Source organism: Sceloporus occidentalis, unplaced genomic scaffold (assembly GCF_023333645.1).
Source record: "Sceloporus occidentalis isolate IW3139 unplaced genomic scaffold, rSceOcc1.0.p SCAF_4, whole genome shotgun sequence".
NCBI classification, from domain to species: domain Eukaryota; kingdom Metazoa; phylum Chordata; class Lepidosauria; order Squamata; family Phrynosomatidae; genus Sceloporus; species Sceloporus occidentalis.
Window position 1 is genome coordinate 157305288 of NW_028316984.1, and position 18104 is coordinate 157323391.

At 39.9% G+C, this 18104-nt stretch overlaps 1 protein-coding gene across 1 annotated transcript in view; it reads left to right on the plus strand.

The window, feature by feature from the left end:
* Positions 1 to 11091, plus strand: part of LOC149314895 (rho GTPase-activating protein 5) — a 71246-nt gene extending 60155 nt beyond the window's left edge. The window contains exon 6 of the mRNA XM_089522082.1: positions 8085 to 11091. Within this exon, the coding sequence (XP_089378208.1) occupies positions 8085 to 8088 (4 nt within the window). The 3' untranslated portion in view covers positions 8089 to 11091. The remainder of the gene's footprint in view (positions 1 to 8084) is intronic.
* Positions 11092 to 18104: the final 7013 nt, after the last annotated feature.

The following is an 18104-nucleotide window of genomic DNA, read 5'->3' on the forward strand; positions in this document are numbered from 1 at the left end:
TTGTTTATTGAGCTCAGTTAAGTATACAGATTTTATTGGCTTTTGAGTTTCCACCATTATTTTGTCTTTGGCATTTTTGAGTTCATTTAAGTACAGCTTTTCCCCTCATCCCCATAGATTTTCAACGTAGAAGTTCAGTTGTCCTGCAGTTCGAAATGGTCATAAATCTTTGCCCCAAGTTGTCGTTGGTAACTAAAGAAAAAGATTACCTGACAAGGATTACTGTTTTATGGTGCTTATTATGCTGACAAAATTTGGCAAATCAGTACAGACCCTCAGTGTCTCAGTAATCCATTCATTGATGTTTAAAAGCTGTTGCTTTTTAGATCCCTTTTTTGGTGTCACTCTAAAGGGAAAAAATATTCCTGAAATTCTGGGAGTTCTTTACAGTATATTCTGAAGCAATCTACAAGTTGAAATATATTTCAACAAAAGTGTAGTAGATGTTTCCTCTAGAATACAATTTCTAGTAGTCTTCTGTCCTGTATGTTCATTTTTATGTTGAAAACTTTGAAAACTGATCAGTTCAGTCTATAAATCCACCCTCCTCCGCCAAGTCACTGGCTGAAGTGCTATAATGTGATAGAATTCTTAAACATACCTATTTCTTAGCAAATAATTTAGCTTTTGAGGGACTTGTGCTGAAGGATGTATCTCCATTGTGGAAATCACAGTTGTGTTTGCCCTTTCCTGGTGACTAAGATCAGTGGGCCACACCAAAGCAAAGGGATCAGAGGTACACAGGAAAAAACACTTCCATTCAAAAACTTAGCAATGCAAGGACATGCTGTTGACAGTTGAGTGGAGAAGGAATAGAAAAGGCAGAGATTTCCTTTGCTTTCTGCAATTCTAAGAACTGGATGTAAATCCGATTTAACTCATTTAGGCTGGCTTCTTGAAAAGAAAGTGCGTACTGTATTTGCCTCCAAATCACCTGTCAACTTATGGCGACCCCATGAATTTCATAGGGTTTTCTGGGGAAGAGATATTCAGAGGTGGTTTTTCCAGTTCCTTCCTCTGAAATATATAGGATTGTCTTATTGATCTGGGTTTTTTTGTTGTGGTTTTTGCTAATTTGGACTCCTATTTTTTCTGCCATGCTTATCTACTACTATGTTTTTCTTTAATTGTCTCACTTTGATGAGATAGTATATCACTATCTCACTTTGCAGCACTCTCCTGACAACTCTGACATCTCTTCTAGTTTTTTTCAAAAAACTGCTAACCCTTCTCAACGTACCGATGTATGTTGTTGTTTCTTACTAATTATGGTTCTGAGCTCCAAATTATTCCACTTCAACCTCGAAATTTATTCTTATTAATTTGTATGGGATGAAAAATACAAATGGGCAAACAAGTAAGACTTTTACAACTAAGGCTGGAGTGTTGCTGAACCATTTTAGATACTGATTCTAACAATGGTAGCTGATTAAAGTGAAGCACACAATATGGAAAGGAGAAAAGTGAACTTCCTTTTTGCCAAAGGTGTCTTTCTTGTAAAGTGTTTAGCTTTCCTTACACCACACTTTATAGGTTGTTTTTTTTAAAGGACAAACTATTGAGAGCTTGCAAGCTTATGAAATATTCTTGTGTGAATACCTCTCAAGGTATACTGATCGAGTGTGTCTAAAGAAGTTTTGTGTTCATTGTGTGTTCATGATTCTTGAGGTAGTTTGCTTATTATCCCACCTTTCCTGATGGCAACTTAAACTGAGCTCCCCCAGACTTGTTTTCATTCAGGAGCCTACTAGGTACTACCACCTTATATTTAAGTGTCAAGTGCTTATAGATGACTTACCTGCTGAATTGTTTGTGATTTACATAATCTATATGGGGTATAAAGCTTTTGGTCCTCCACATGTTTTGAAGTGTATTTCTAGAAGTCCTGTCATTGGCCATGCTGTCTGAGGTTTCTGGTAGTTGGAAGTCCAAATTATCTGGAAGGCCACTTATTCCCACCTTGATACATGTTCTTAATTTGAAAAGTGTGTTAGCCTCGTGAGATGTAGATATCTTGGAGCGTGAGAAGGGCATACCATCACTAAGGAATTTTGTGGTTCGTTTTGTTTATTTTCTTTCTGGTAATTTTGGATGAGTTTCTCTCCTAGCTATTTGCTCCTCCTTGCCAACGGGGAACTAACACAAAGAACAAGATGTCCCAGTTCTCTTGTTGGTGCCTTTGTGGTCAAATAATCACACTATGGAGAGCTCATTCAGAGACAACCTCTAAACAACCAGCCATCTCCCATGAAGTGCTGAGAGAATACAAATATTTGCTTTCCTGTGTTTCAGTGCCTATTTAAATGTGATCCTTGCTCTCATATGTGCCATCACCTCCAATTTGAGGCCAAACATTTGTTTTAGTTGACGGAAGAATGCAATATCCTAGGCTTTTTGAAGATACACTTCAAAATGTGCGAAGGACCTGTACTCATTATTGATAATAATAATAACAATTATTATTATTATTAATATTATTATTATTATTTTCTCTCCTCTCCCAGATGGATCAAGGCGGGATCACAACCTGGTATAAAATACAATACAAAATGAAGTATACCAATTCAATAAAATTCGTGAAAATTAACAATTAAAATGGTAACACAAAGCAACAGTGGAGCAAGGATGTTCTCATCCAATTCAAGAAGGTGGATCTATGTCTTACATGAAGTTGGGTGGATATGCTCTCCAGAAGAGCTCCATCTTAACTGCCCTCCTGAAAGTTTCCAGGGAGGTAGTAAGACGGATCTTTTCCGGGAGACTCTTCCATAATCTTGGAACAGCTATTGTAAAGGCTCTTTGGGAAGTTGAAACATTTGGTTGTTGTTGATTCCAGCAGATTCTTCCCCGTTGTTCTAAGAGTACAGGGTGGATTATATAGGGAGATGGGTTTCCGCAAGTAACTTGGGCCCAGGCGTGTAGGGCTTTAAAGGTGACATTATGTTTCTCAACAACATCATATAAGGAAAATGCCAGGAGAAGAGAAATGGAACTGGGTTTGCTCTTGCTTTCCCTTGTGATTTTCTGTTAGGTTTATCTGTTAGCAGAATAATGTTCTGAAGAGCATTGCTGGCAATTTAATTACTTTCTGTAGCCTTTGTGTGTTGCTTTTTTCTCCTTTCATCCTACCAGTACAAACGTTTGCTCCTCTATTCCTGTTGCTCATTTCCCCTGTTTAAGCAAGTCTGTATTTGTCTCAGTTGTTACTTTACTAGTAATAATTTCTACAATAATTCAATTTTATTAGACAATGATGTTTCCCCTCTCCTCTTGACATCCCTGCTTTTTTTGGTGGGGGGTGGGGCTTGCATAGCTCACAGACTACAAGAGAAAAATGGTATTAGGAGGAAGCAGGATAATTTCAGGCACTAGTTTTTAGTTACATAATGTGTGTAAGATAAGAATGGCTAGGAAGGTTAGTATGATAAAATGGAAATGCCCCTACTAACTCTGTGGCAACTGAAATTTAAAGTGCATATCTAAGCTTATAATGTAAACAAAACCTTTTACTTGTACTCTTCATCACTGCAGACCTTTCCAGAAATAAGAAGCACCGTTAGTCCCAATTAACAACCCCTTGTTTCCAGTCAGTGACTGCATATGTGACTTGTCTCATTTCATTCCAAACTTAATGGATTTGTGCTGATTAAACAGGCTTGCTGAATGGCACACTCACCATAACTATTTTGAGTCAAAACATGCACATACAGAAACATGGCTCCATGCAACAAACAACTCTTTGCGCTAGTTAGTTTTTACTTCCTATTTTCTATTTATAGGAATGTGGCAACAGTCCATTCCAGTTAAGGTATATCAATAGCTGTCACTATAAAATAGCTCTATCTGAGAGTTTTTATTCATGAATTCTGTTTATTGGTTTAGTATTACAGGTCTGCTAGGCAATTCTTTGGGTGAAAGAATGGTTTTTTCAACACTAATGAATGTGAGGAGTGAGGAAGGATGTATTTGGGCTTTGAGATTCATTCTGTGCTTTATTGGATCTAACCCATGATTGTATTGGATCTTGAGGTGTTCTGGGCTATATAAATGTTGGTATTCATTCTAGCATATCAAGGGAATTTTTGTAGTGTGCAGTTAGACTCTAATAATAATAATAATAATAATAATAATAATAACTTTATTTATATACCGCCTTTCCAAGGAGGCATTCATCTTCTAAGGCAGTGATTTCCAGCATTTCCTCACCCAGTGTTGGACTGAAACTCCCATCATACTCAGATGATATGGCCCATGGTCAATCAGTGATTCTGTGGACCCAAAGTCTGCAGATTCAATGCTGCAAATTAGGCCCGATACAGACTGGCACAAAGTGCCAGCCTGTAGGTAGAGTCATGGAGGAGCATCCGCACGCTGGATGACATGACTTCGCCCCTCCCGTGCCACGATGCTGCACAGCATTCTAGATGGTGTGGCATAATGGCGCAACCCTGGTGCTGTATCTAGATGATGCTGCGCCAAAAGGGTGTCACAAAGCCATGCTACCATGGCTGTACTGCCCTTTAGAGGGCGCAAAAAGGAGCTGCATTTTGTGGCTCCTTTTTCCGCCTTCCAGAAGCCAGATCAGGGCTGCAGCATGCGGTGGCCGCGGCTCCAATCCGGCCAGTAAAGGGGCGGCTGTATGCTACCCCTTAGGAGCTGTTTGTACAGACCCTTAATGTAATAAAGTACTCTTGTCATTTTAGCTCCATAGCAGACCTTGGCCTTTAAAAAAAAGTTCTCCCAGGATTTTAAAACTGACTTCTTTTACTGATGCTAATTTGCTTCTACTTTGCATGGTTGCACTTTTTAAATTGTGTTTCTTTTAATTTCTTGGATCTGGAGAAGCTACCAGTGGAATACAATGGATAGAATGTACTTCCTACCCATGGTCTCAAATGCATAGTCCCAAAGTCTGTCTAAGGTCTGTTGACCCTTTTGAATGGAGGAGGAGAGTATGGTGTGGGGGATGAGGCAAGCAAAGGGATTTGCTGAAATTGGACAGAGGTAAATTCTATGAGCAGAATCTTAAAAGGTTGTGAGTCTCCAGTCTGTGGATCTCAGAGGCTGCCAGTGGGAAGTGGGAAGGGAAGGTAAACTTCCACCTTTCCCTTTTGTCACCTCTCTAGATATAATATCTATCTATCTATCTATCTATCTATCTATCTATCTATCTATCTATCTATCTAATCTATCTAGAGAGGTGACAAAAGGGGAGGGTGGAGTGTGCCTGCGCCATATGTGGCTTTCAGTTTACACTGAAGCTACGTTGTTAAAAAGAATGGTGCGTTGTAATGAAAAGAATGGTGCATGCATCCGTGTTGCGCATGCTGTGCTGTGCTGTGAGAATGAGTCCCATTGTATTCAATGGGGCTCGAGCATATTTTTTTTGCCTTACATGGGGGGGGGGGTAAGGGCCCACTGTGTGTGTGTGTGTGTGTGTGTGTGTGTGTTGAACTGTGTGGGGTATTTGGCAAAGAGGATAAATCAATGTTTTATTATAACATGAACCTTATGAGACAGAGGTTAAAATTGAATATCCCACATCCATGTAATTTTAACACAGGTTGGGGATCCTTTGTTCTCCCATTATGTTTTAGATTTCATTTTCCAGGAAGCCCAACTACATTGATAGTAAGGGACTGTGGACATTGTAGTCCAAACTACTGAGGGGGCAAATATATGCTCATTTCTACTTAACCTTGTGGCACCACAGTGGCTCTGGAATATTGAACCAAAGAATGTTTGACTCGAAGCACAGTTACAAATATATCCTACTGGGAACCATTTGGACATAACGTGAATATGAAGAAGCCATTAAGCTGCTCCAAATTAATCAGGTTACAACTAGTCAAACTGCATCTGGGGAAGTAGGCTCTAATCTATGAAAGCTCATGTTACCAGAGTCTTTCTTTGGTCTCAAAGGTGCTACAAGATACTGATTTTCCAGACTAACAGAGCTATGCCATTGTATTTGAATATATTATCTGGGTGAATCTTTCTGAGCTATAGTTCCATAGCAGATATTGTAGTGTCAATGCTATGGATACAAATACAAAATGTAACATTGAAAATGACTGGTAGTAACAGTTAAGAAACGCCAGGAAACAGACTATGCTGAGGATTGGCCACCTTATTAAAGAATTGGCATGTTTCCATGGAGATAAATGAAATGGGAAATAGATGGCAGAAGACACACAGAGCATGACCCAGGGATATTTTATTGTATGGTGCTCACATTTATAGAAATCATGACTTCTTGCCAATCATTTTCTTTGCCAGTTGCGTCCTCTTATGTTTTTATTCAAAATGTTGCAAAATCATTGTGGCTGTTAGATAACTTCATTTTGGTTGTTTTGCAAAATGAGACATATATTTACTGATCTCTGACAACCAATTAATGCTTTTCCTTGACAACACTGTGAGTAGCTTTACTAAAGAAAGCATTAATCTTTTGAGGTGTAACTGTGGGGCCTTTTACTTCTATAAATAACATATTGTCTATACGACAAATAAAAGACAATGAAAGCCTTCACTTGACTGATAAGCACTGTGAGCTGTCTGGCTTTGGTAGGTCAAGGCAAGAAATACTGTGTTAAATTGCCCTTGTACCTGCACTATTTGTGGAAAACTGGCCTGTTGGCAACCCATTCAGAGTCACCTAAGTTTGATGTTAGCATTAGAGTCTGAAATAAGATAACAGCATCTGAGGAAGTAGACAAGTCTACAAAAGCCCATGCTGCCAACTTCTTTCTTTTGATTAGTCTCAAAGTTGCTACAAGATCTCTCTACATATGATTGTACAGATTAACACAACTATACCTTTGAAGAAGTCTCAAAATTAGGGTACATTGCAATGGGTCAGTAGAAGCAGATTAAATCAGCTGTAAAGGAGGGATTGGCAGTAGATTTGTACATTTCATATTAGCCATGTTACATGTTGTTGTGCATCTTCAAGTTACTTCTGACTTTTAGTGACCCTAAGCTGAAGCTATCATGGGTTTTCTTGGCAAGATTTGTTCAGAGGAGGATTGCTTTTGCTGTCCTCTGAGGTGGAGTATGACTTGCCCAAGATCAGCCAGTGGGTTTCCATTGCTAAGTAGGGATTTGAATTCTGATCCCCTGAGCTGTGATCCAATGCTCAAACAGCTACACCATGCTGGCTCGCATGTTATATGAGTTAAGGACCTATTTAAAATTTATATTCTTGCATAGAAAATGCTTAATCTGTTTCAGAGTAGGGTGCAGTTGTGGTGTTGTTGCAAAATCAGTCATTGTGTGCACCAAATTTTCTAGATGCAGTAGAGCATTAAGAGAGTATGCCTTTGGCCAGTGCACTGTGGATAATTCCATAAATAAAGCCTAGTGTAGGCAGTGTTTCTTTTATAAATAAGATGGCAATTGCATAAAATCCCAACCCAGGTAAGTCTTTTCCACAGAGCAAACTTGTTGAAACTTGCTGGAAAACTATCCAAGATGGTAAAATCCATTCTAGAGGGCAAAATGTTGCGAATCAATCAGCAGAGTCTTTGGAAGGAAAAGCATCACAGAATAAATACTGTTTTGCCAACAGTGACAGCTGGTGGTATAGTGACAATGAGAATGAGTTGTGAGTGTCTGGTTAAAATCTCACTTTAAATCTTAATGGCTTTAAGCAAACTTCAATTTAATCCAAGACAGCTATAAGCAAACCACTGTCCTTTCAGGCTCTCCACACAGATGCCATAAAGGACTTATCCTGTTACCAGGGTAGGGTGGGGATGCAATGTTATGTTATTTTTAACTAGAATTTGATTTGTTTAACCAGCATATGTCTTGCACCACATCAACTTAATACATTATCATAATTATGCCAAATGGTTATCCCTATGATTTGTTATTCATGGATGGATGTATAGCTTTATATAGTAGATACATTGTTTACTCTAGGACTGTGTGTAGCCCTTAGATCCAATTTGGAACATAGTCCAGCAGTTTAGATTTGTCCCCATTTTGCTCTATACTGACCCAGGTCTGCCTCAGATTAGTCCAACATGCCTATTCACTTTACTGGGAAATCTAAAAATTGAACACTTTTCTCTTTCTAGATGAAACCAGATGAAGCATGGTAAGCCAGGAAGTGAGCTGCCAAATTACACACTCTTAACTCCTGGGGCTTGCAGGTTTGGCAGCTTCAAAGGTCAAGTTTTTACCTGTTGTTTTGAAAAGTATTAAGTACCAAGAACAGCGTGGATGCTAGAACTGTTCCTGAAAGTGTGTTTTCATTATACAGTTACAGAAGGTGCATGCCATTCTATCTGACATGGCTCTAACTTATCGTTCCTGGGATTTGTATTTGCTGAGGTACTTCAAATTCTGTTAGTGAGCTGTAGTCTACTGTAACCTTCAGTTCTCAATGTCTCCTGCATGCCTTGCCTGCATTACAGAATTAAATTGATTTCATCCTCAGTTTTTATCTTTTAAATACCTCATCAAACTACATGTGTTAGGCTTCCTTGGAATGAAACTATAGCCATCATGAACAAGTCCGGCTACGTACATACAAGCCAGGCTGAAATACAACTGTTCAATGCCACATTTTGCAGAATCCTCTCTAAAAGATCCTACTAATGAGTATCTGAAGAAACTACACAAATTACTCAATTCTCCACCAATGTACAGATCTGAATTCAAATGGACATGCTCCAGGAGCCCAAACCAGATATCTTCTACCTGTTACCCAAAATACCACAAATGAGGCCATCCAGGAAGACCTATTGTTTCAATCATTAGAACTCTTACTGCTGGGGTATCTGGATATATGGTTTCATTAAAGTTGCATGTGATTGATGTAAGTGTATAATAAAAATTATCTCCAGCAAAATCTCTTGGTCTTCTAAGAAATAGTATAGCAAGCATTAATGGAGGAAGATTTTAATGTGATATATATGCCTGGAAAACCACCACCTTTTCAAAATATGTCAGTCACACTTCAGATAGTTGTTCGAGGTTGCAACTGTTGATATTGACTACTCTGTCAAGCCACTGCATGCAAACTAAACTAGATTAGGAGGATAGAACTTGTACCAGGAGTAATGTGCCTTTGCTCACAGAGAGAGACAGGAGCAGGATGGGGTGTTGGGTTGTAATATTCCAGTCCCTCAAAACTGGACATCTAATTTTGCAAATTACTATAATTATACAGATTATTAATTCAAATTCTAATTATCCAAATTCAACATGTTAATAGTTTTTTGTGGGTTTTTCAGGCTATGTGGCCATGTTCTAGAAGAGTTTCTTCCTGACGTTTCGCCAGCATCTGTGGCTGGCATCTTCAGAGAACGCTTGCCTGGAAAAAGTTGGGTATATATATACTGTATGAGCCTGGGAATGCAGGAGTGATTTGTATGTGTATTGTTCTGTTGCTGATGGCAGGCCTCAGGCTGGGAGGCTAATACAAAAGAGGATTAGTGTCTGCTAATTGGTAATCATTATCTACTGAGAAAACCCCTGACTCTGAGTGGTTTCCCATTTGCATTTGTTGAGTCCTCATTTTGCTATTCTTCAGGACTGGTAGTCAAATTTTGTTCACTTTAAGGGTTTCTTCTTTCCAGTTGAAATTATCCAGATGTTTGTGGATTTCAATAGCCTACCCACTGTTGGGTCCCCAGCCACACTTCTCCATCCATCCATCCATCCATCCATCCATCCATCCATCTCAGGGATATCCCAACCCAACAACTGTTTTGTGTTACACTAAATTAAAACCATCAACCAGCATGCATTTTAGAGACCATAAAACACTTGTATTTTAAGAACTGCACTGACTTTCAATTTGTTTCCACACTCCAAGGTGCTAGAGTTGACCTACAAAGCCCTAAATGACTTGAGGCCAGGATATCTGAAAGACAGCCTCCTCCCATATGAGTCTGCCATTGTTGATTCCTGGGACAAGTCATTCAGACTTTGTTACCTGGCCAGATAGCCCATCACTTGAGGCTAGTTTTAAGGTATAAATATGGTTTCAAAATCTAACCTCTGCACAGACAGATAGCACACTGCTCAGCCTGCATACACACCAGCGCTCTGTATATGTTCTGTGTCACCCTCAGACCTCCCAAGTCAGAGTAACTCCAGCTTTCTGAGGTCTCCTCTTTGGACAGAAAAATATAATCTCACTGCAACCTCTTAAATTCTGCTATCTTTCCATATTTCCTTTTCAGTTAACCCTGTATGCTGTGTCTGTTTGAATTACTGTCTTGTGTACTATCTCCAGTGTCTCTCATCAGTAATGGACTAAATGAGGGCAAACGAGTTGAAACTTAATCCAGACAAGACAGAAGTGCTCCTGGTTAGTCAGAAGGCAGATCAGGGAATAAGGATCCAGCCTGTGTTAGATGGGGTCACACTCCCCCTGAAGACACAGGTTCACAGTTTGTGGGTACTCTTAGATTCAGCTTTGAACCTGGAGGCCCAGGTCTCTGCAGTGACCAGGAGTGCTTTTGCACATTTAAAGCGGTGCCCATTCCTTGAGATGCCATATCTGGCTTTGTTGGTACATGCCTTGGTTACATCCCATTTGGACTACTATAATGGGCTCTATGTGGGGCTGCCTTTGAAGAGGGTCTGGAAATTCCAGCTGGTCCAAAGAGCTGCAGCCAGGCTGTTAACTGCAGCAGGTTATAGAGATCACACAATGCCCCTGTTCAAACAGCTCCATTGGTTTCCAGTTTGTTTCCAGGCACAATTCAAAGTGCTGATTATGACCGATAAAGCCCTATATGGCTCAGGTCCACAATATTTGGCAGACCATATCTCTTGGTATGAACCAGTTGGGCCCTGAGATCTTCTGAAGAGCCCCTTCTCTCCATCCCACCACCATCACAAGCACTGTTGGTGGGGACATGAGAGAGGGACTTCTGGGGGGCTGTCGCTAGACTCTAGAACTTCTTGCCTAGGGAGATCAGAATGGCTCCCTCTTTGTTGGCCTTCCACCCGCAGGTTAAAACCTTATGCAGGCAGGCTTTTAAAACTAATGTTCTTAAAGGACTAGGATGTTGTATCATTTTAAGTGTTTTAAAATTTTATCTTTTTAACTATATTTTATTATTTTAATAAGTGATCTATTTTAATGTTTTAACAATTTAATTCTGTTTTAATGTATCACTTTTCTATGTTTTTAATTGTATTGTTTTAAAATATTTTGAAGCTGCTCTGAGTCCCAGTTCTGGGAAAAGAACAGGATACAAATAAATATAACAACAACAATTACAAGAATAATTGTGTATGTGATTGCATTCTTCATTTTTAAAAATAAAACCTTAATTTACCCTAAACCTGGAGTCCTCTCCAGTTAGTACTGGTATACATGGTGCAAATGGACCAAAGGTTACTCAAGCTTCTTGCAAAAGCTAATTCTCCCAACATTTGAAGTAATGGTGACAGTTGATGGGGACCCCCCAGTCCCTCCACCTGTTTTTTAGGTAACAGTTACCGCAATCATCATAATCGGCAAAAAACATTTTTCATGCACAGGCATTTCTGATGCCACTGTGTTCTCATCAGTTCATTATTGAGTTATAAACTCTATAGGATTACCTGGATCCATTCCAATGTAGGTTCACGTTTGATTATAGGACAGAAGGCTTGGTCATCTTAGTGGATGACCTGCAGTGAGAGTTAAACAAGGGAGTGCATCCCTGTTGGTCCTCCTGGATCTTTCAGTGGCATATGATATCACTAACCATGGTATCCTTCTGGGTCATTTGGCTGATTGGGGGGGGGGGGGCTTGGAGGCACTGCTTTGCAGTGGTTCCTATCTTTAATAGCTGAACATTCCTAGAAGGCGCTGCTTGGGGACTGTTCTTCAGCCTTTTAGTCTGTGGAGTTCCTCAGGGGTCAGTACTGTCCTGTATCCTTTTTAACATCTATATGAAGCTGCTGGGAGAGGTAATCCAGAGCTTTGGGGTTGACATCATTAATATCCAACTCTTATCTCTCCTTTACAACTGATTCCAAGGAGGTTGTGATAGTACTGAATTGTCTGGATGCAGTAAAGGACTGGGTGCAGGTGAATAGATTTAATCCAGACAAGAAAGAAGTGCTGCTGGTCAGTAGGAAAACCAACCTGGGACTGGGATCTCAGCGTGCTCTGGATGTGGTTGCACTTCCTCTGAAAGAACAGGTTCATAGCTTGGGGATGCTCTTGGAACCAGTGCTATTTCTAGAAAGCCTTGTTCCTGCAATTGCCAGGAGTGCCTTTGTCTGTATTTGGCTGGGGTGCCAGCTGTGCCCTTTCCTGAAGAAGGGAAATCTGGCCACAATAGTTTATGCCTTAGTTGCTTTCCAGTTAGAATATTGTAAATCACTCTACATGGGGCTGCCTTTGAAAAATATTCAGAACCCTCAACTAGTGAAACTGCAGCAGCCAGACAGGTGTCAGGCATGAATTTTAGAGACCATAAAAGCACGTGTTTCAAGAATTGCACTGACTTCCAATTTGCTTCCAAGCTCCAAGGTGCTAAATTTGACCTACAAAGTCCTAAATGACTTGAGGCCAGGATATCTTAAAGATAGCCTCCTCCCAAATGAGTCTTCCAGAAATTTGAGAGGAGGCCTTGTTGTATGTCGCAGCACCTCATGAAGTTAGGTTGGTGGGTACATGTAATAGGACTTTCTGTTTAGCAGCACCTGCCAAGGAAATTTGGCTGGTCCCACTGATTTTAAGCTTCTGGCAGGCAGCCCTAAAAGTGCTGTTCTGCATGGCATTCAGTTTGAAAGCACTGTTTAAACTGTTTTAAAACTGGATTGTAGAATTGTTTTTAGATTTCTTTTAGCAGTATTTAATATTTTAATCTGTTCTAATCTTGGTAATCTAAATAATAAAGCGTTCCCCTACCTTGGATCAAACATGGATCAGAATAGAGACTCCAGCCAAGAGATAAGAAGAAGACTAGGAAAGGGAAGGGCAGTAATGAAAGAAGAAGACAAGATCCTAAAGAGTAAACTTTAAACTGTGACAAGACTTTAAACATTTCATTAAAGTTTGTGGAAACTGAAACAAGGAACCATTTCTTGAAAATTTACTCTTTAGCTGTCAGGTCAATCACCAGAATTGTAGGCTGTTTAGTCTGCAAGGACAATTTTCTCCAAAAGGGGCTATGTTAGTTCTTAGGTCAAGAATTCATATATATATTGTGTTATTTAAAAAAAGGGAAAGGAAAGCACTGAGGCGCATATATATATATATATATATATATATATATGCCTCAGTGCTACTTTCCTTTCCCTTTTTTTTAAATAACACAAGAATGGGGAATGTTTTAACAAGTTACACCCATACTTAAAAATGTTGCATGGGGATTCTCAAACTATAATTTCTTCTTCTTAGACACTCCTAGATCCCTGACAGCCTGTCACAGCCTGTGGTATTTCAAGAATTTTACTCTCAAGTTAATTTTAGAACTGAGATGACTTCACAATCCACAGGTTTTTCCAAGTGTGAGAATTTCATGGTTCTATCGTTTGATGCCCATCTGCTGAAATAAATACTTCTGTTTCAAATAAGGCAGAACAATTGTAGATACCAGATTTTGCATTGAGTGTATCTGTTAAATGACAATTTAGTGTATTTTCAACTTCCTTATTATTTTGTTCATCAGTTTTTCCACATGCGTCCAAAGAATTGTAGGAAGGCTCAAGTTGCCATTTCATGGTAAAAGATATCTACCCTTTTTGCCCTTTTCTTCAATATATTTTGCAATGTTCATATTCCTCTATGTACTCTGGCTCACTTATTCCTTTTGCCTTTAAGAACAGGTATGCTGGGTTGATTGAGGCCCATGACACAATGCTAGCAGAAGCAGACTTCCTCACTTCCTTCTTCTCATGTTTGCATCCCCAGTCAGTGCTACACAGACACGCCAAATGGAGTAGGTTATAAGGCAGGTAGTTGGAGGGGGTAAAATGAGGCCTTGGCAGTCAATTGAAGGCATCTTCTCTCCTTTTATAGAAACTTCCTTTGCTTGATTTTTCAGGAACTTCCCTAAATCCACCTGAACTCATGGCACCATTGGAACAGGGTATTGGAGAGGCCAACATATTTAAGAGAGGATAGGAGCGCTGTTTCCATTAGTCCTGTTACCTTTCCAGAGCCAAATCAGTGTGTCTCACCTTTATGATATTATTTGTGTTTTAAGAAGCTTAAGGATCAGCTCTATGTCCCTCTGCTGTGAATGATGGTGACATTGCAGTTAGCTAGCTTCTCTCAGCCAGTACGTGCATCATTATGGATTGCCACCTTGTTTTACACATTAGAATGTAGATTATGTCTTCATCATGATTTTTCTAATGCAGACAGATGGCAAGTAACTGAGTCTAATGAGGGGATAAGTTGGATCACTGTGCCAGTGTCAAAGGGGATATTACTGGATGTCTGCTTCACCAAGGCTGAGAGTGAAACGAACACACATTATAGCAGAAACATATTGTTCCATTTTTTCAATGTGTCTTATTGCTTACCCGCCTATGTTTTTACAGCTGTACAGGGCAATAAAAGGCAGTCTCTTACATTTGTATTTATCACAATCGATCTCCTGCCTTCCTATCGTCCCAGTTCTGTTGAATGCGTATGGCTATTTTAAGCAGCCATTAGTGAATGCAAGAGCAGTTCCATGAAAACATATATATGATGGCGAGGGAAGAACTAGTTACTCGATGTTTTGTAGTCCCTTTCTTTTAATAATAATAATAATAATATAAAAAACCCAAGACAGCTAACAATGTAAGAAATGAATTCAGTTTCTCAAACAGTAATGTAAATAATTTTGAAACTGAAAAGTAGTCATCACATTATGCAGTCAAAGGCCTCTTTAAATTTAAACTGCCTCTACTTCTGTCGTAAAAACACGTGCACCAGGTTTTGTTGAACCTCTTAAGGGACAAAGTTCATAGAATCACAGAACTGTAAGATCGGAAAGGACTAGAGCAGGGAGTTTATCACACCCCAAATAAACCCAACTTACATCTCCCAGGTCAGATCGATTACGGGATGTAGTCAGGTATTATTGCATGCAGAATGCTGCCAATGCTGCCCCCTGATTGCATCCTGCCTAAAACCTGGCTGCAAGCTGTGCTCAGCTGATTTGCAAAGTCGGGAGCTTCCTGTCTTTGCAAATCGTCTGGTTGAAAAGTTTCCATGGGCTGGCTTCCAGTGCCACTTTAGATTGCAGAGCCTCCTTGAAATTTAACATTAGAACCTTCATTAAGAGCCCAATGGTATTTTATTCTTACATATTTTTTAAAAAGTGTTTGGGGTTTTAAAAATAATAGCTTCAGGCAATTGCTGGAAACAATACTGCATTTTTGGAAAATAGCATATGAAGAATCTCAACACAGGCAGGAAGATGCAAATAGGTTTCACTTTTAACATTCCTATGGTTTGAAAAGTATACAGCATTAGAAAAATCTTACTATGCTGTCTTTGTGGAGTTGAAAGCAGCTTTTGATCCAGTTAAGAGAGAATTGTTATGGGCCAAACAATTTAATCTCTGTATGTCATCTTCATCCTCTATCTTTGCATGACTTTCTTTCTGTTTTCCAGCAGTGAGCAGATACTTGTGTGGGTGTGTTTTCTTTGGAAATTGTACAGTTAAACATGTGCCAGTAGTTTTTCTTTTCATGTTGTTTTTGTTTTACAGATGTCACTATCAAAGAGTTCCTCTGCTAATTCTCCCACCCAAACCATGACTGCGTAGCTGTTTCAAACACTGAATTTCTGTTAGCTTAATCCTTCTGCTGCTAAAGCTTCTCTCTTTTTGCCTTTCATTTTTTAAAAGACCTTGAAAGCGATGGAAGCTTTAATTTGTTTTGAAATAGACAGGGCTGTTTCTCAGTCTTGCCAGCTACAAACCAAATGAGAAACAGAATATGTAACAGTTTCCCCATTCAGCCAGCCTGGGAAAGAAAAGCACAATTTCTTTTATAGGAGACCAGACACTTATTACTTCCCAAATGGAGCTGAAGGTCTGCAAAAGGACTATTTAGTTCACTTTTGTTTTTGTTTCAATGACAGTATGCATGAAGTGCTCATAATGAGGTAATAATGCACTCTGCATCTGAGTGCTAACATTTGGCAGGTATATTTGGCACGATCACATCACATTCTGGTGACACTGCTGTGTTACAGCATAAAATGAATGATGCTATTGGGGAAATTATTTCTTTATTTGCTTGATTTATATCCCACTTTTTCCCCCCAAACAAGGACTCAAAGCAGTTTACACTATATAACCTAAAACAAAATAGCTAAAACGGTGTGTGGTAGAGAAGTTAAAACAGCATTAAACAATTAACCTAATTAAGACATTGATTTTAAACAATTCAAATCACATGAAGCACTTATTACATATTAATAACAGCACACCCATAGCACATCATTCTGTCACCCCGCCACAAGTTAAAGGCTGAAAGCCTGTTTAAATAGGTAGACCTTTGCTAGCTGACAAAATGAAAACAGAGAGGGGGGCAACTAAGCCTCCCTTGAGAAGGAGTTCCATAGTCTAGGAGCAACTACTGAGAAGTCTCTCTCTCTCCTGTGTCCTTGCCAGACAAGCCGGTGCTGTACGCTGGTTTTCTCGGGAGTAAAATGGTGCATGGCAGCAAGGTAAGGGGCATGGTCTTTTGGTTCCATGCTCCACAAGCACCTCCCACCCCACCCCACATTGGGTGACACCTGGTGACAGAAGATCATAAGACTTGGAACAGGCTCTGATCAGCAGTGTAGCAACAGAATTTTGGACCTGCTGAAGTTGTGAATAGTTTCGAAAGGCAGCCCAGTGCAGAGTGTGTTAGAGTAATTCAAACAGGATATAATCAAAGCATGTGTTACCAGGAGCAGGCACAGCTGGTACACTAGCTTTAATTGCACAACTACACTCTTGACCATCTCCAAAACCTGGGCCTGTACATTCTGGACTGACTCCAAGCATACACCCCAAGCTATAGACGCGAGACTTCAGGAGGAGTGTAACTCCATCCATCCCTGACATGCTTTCCAAATGATCCGTAGCACCTCTGTCTTGTCTGGACTAAGCTTCTATTTGTTTGCCCTTATCTAGTCCATTACTGACAACAGACACTGGTTTAGTATAGAAACAGCTTACTCATAGGTAGATGGAAAGGAGAGATGTAGCCAGGATTATCATTAGGCAGTTGGGGGAGTGCAAACCACACTGGGTGACTCTTCAGCGCAGGGTTTCACCTAATGTGTTGGTGGGAATGGGCTGCATTCTTGGTCTGGCAGCTCTGCTGTCCAGGTGGTAGAGCATGAGGGACAAAGCAGACCTGTCAGGGACATCAGAGGACAATGATTAGTGTTCTGAACAGGAATCAGTAGGCACCACCTTCTGAGTGTGTCCCTCCAGGAAGGGCAGGGATCACCAAAACATTACTTCAAGTCTCATCCTATCTCTAGAGAGAAGCAGCTCCCTGTGAAAAGGCACTTTTCAGAGCTTGCAGGGCTGCAAAGTCAGATCTCCCTTGACTCCTCCAGCTTCCCTTAGGGCCATGTGAACATTTCCTTAAGTGGGAGCCACTGAGAACATAGGTGAATCTTGGTTTGGAGGAAGTATCATAGGAACAACTAGGTACATCGTCAACCTTCCTCCCCAAGATACAGAATGCAAAATTTCTTGATGTACTTTCTAATGCAATATAGGCCTTCAGATTGCATACCTAGCTTGCCTAGAACTGTGGTTCCCAGCTTTTGGTCCTTTAGTTTTTGGGCTTCACTTCCCAAAACCCATCAGCATTGGTCATGCTGGTGGAGAGTGGCGTTACTAGGGGTGTGTGAGGGATGCGGACTGCACCAGGTGACACTAAGGGGAGTGACAACACTGTTCCTCAAACATCTGCCTTTGGGCAGAAATGGACTGTGGCATTCACCTGTGTACCTTTAAAATGCTAAAGAGATGGTATGAGTGGGGTGAGGCTTAGTTGGAGAACAAAGGAGAGGCTCCAGTTTTTAAATTTAAAATTTAAAATTAAAAAAAAGGTTTTTTTTTTTAAAAAAAAAATCTTTAAAAACTTCACATTTTACCAAATTAGTGCATATGGTATTGTAATTTAAA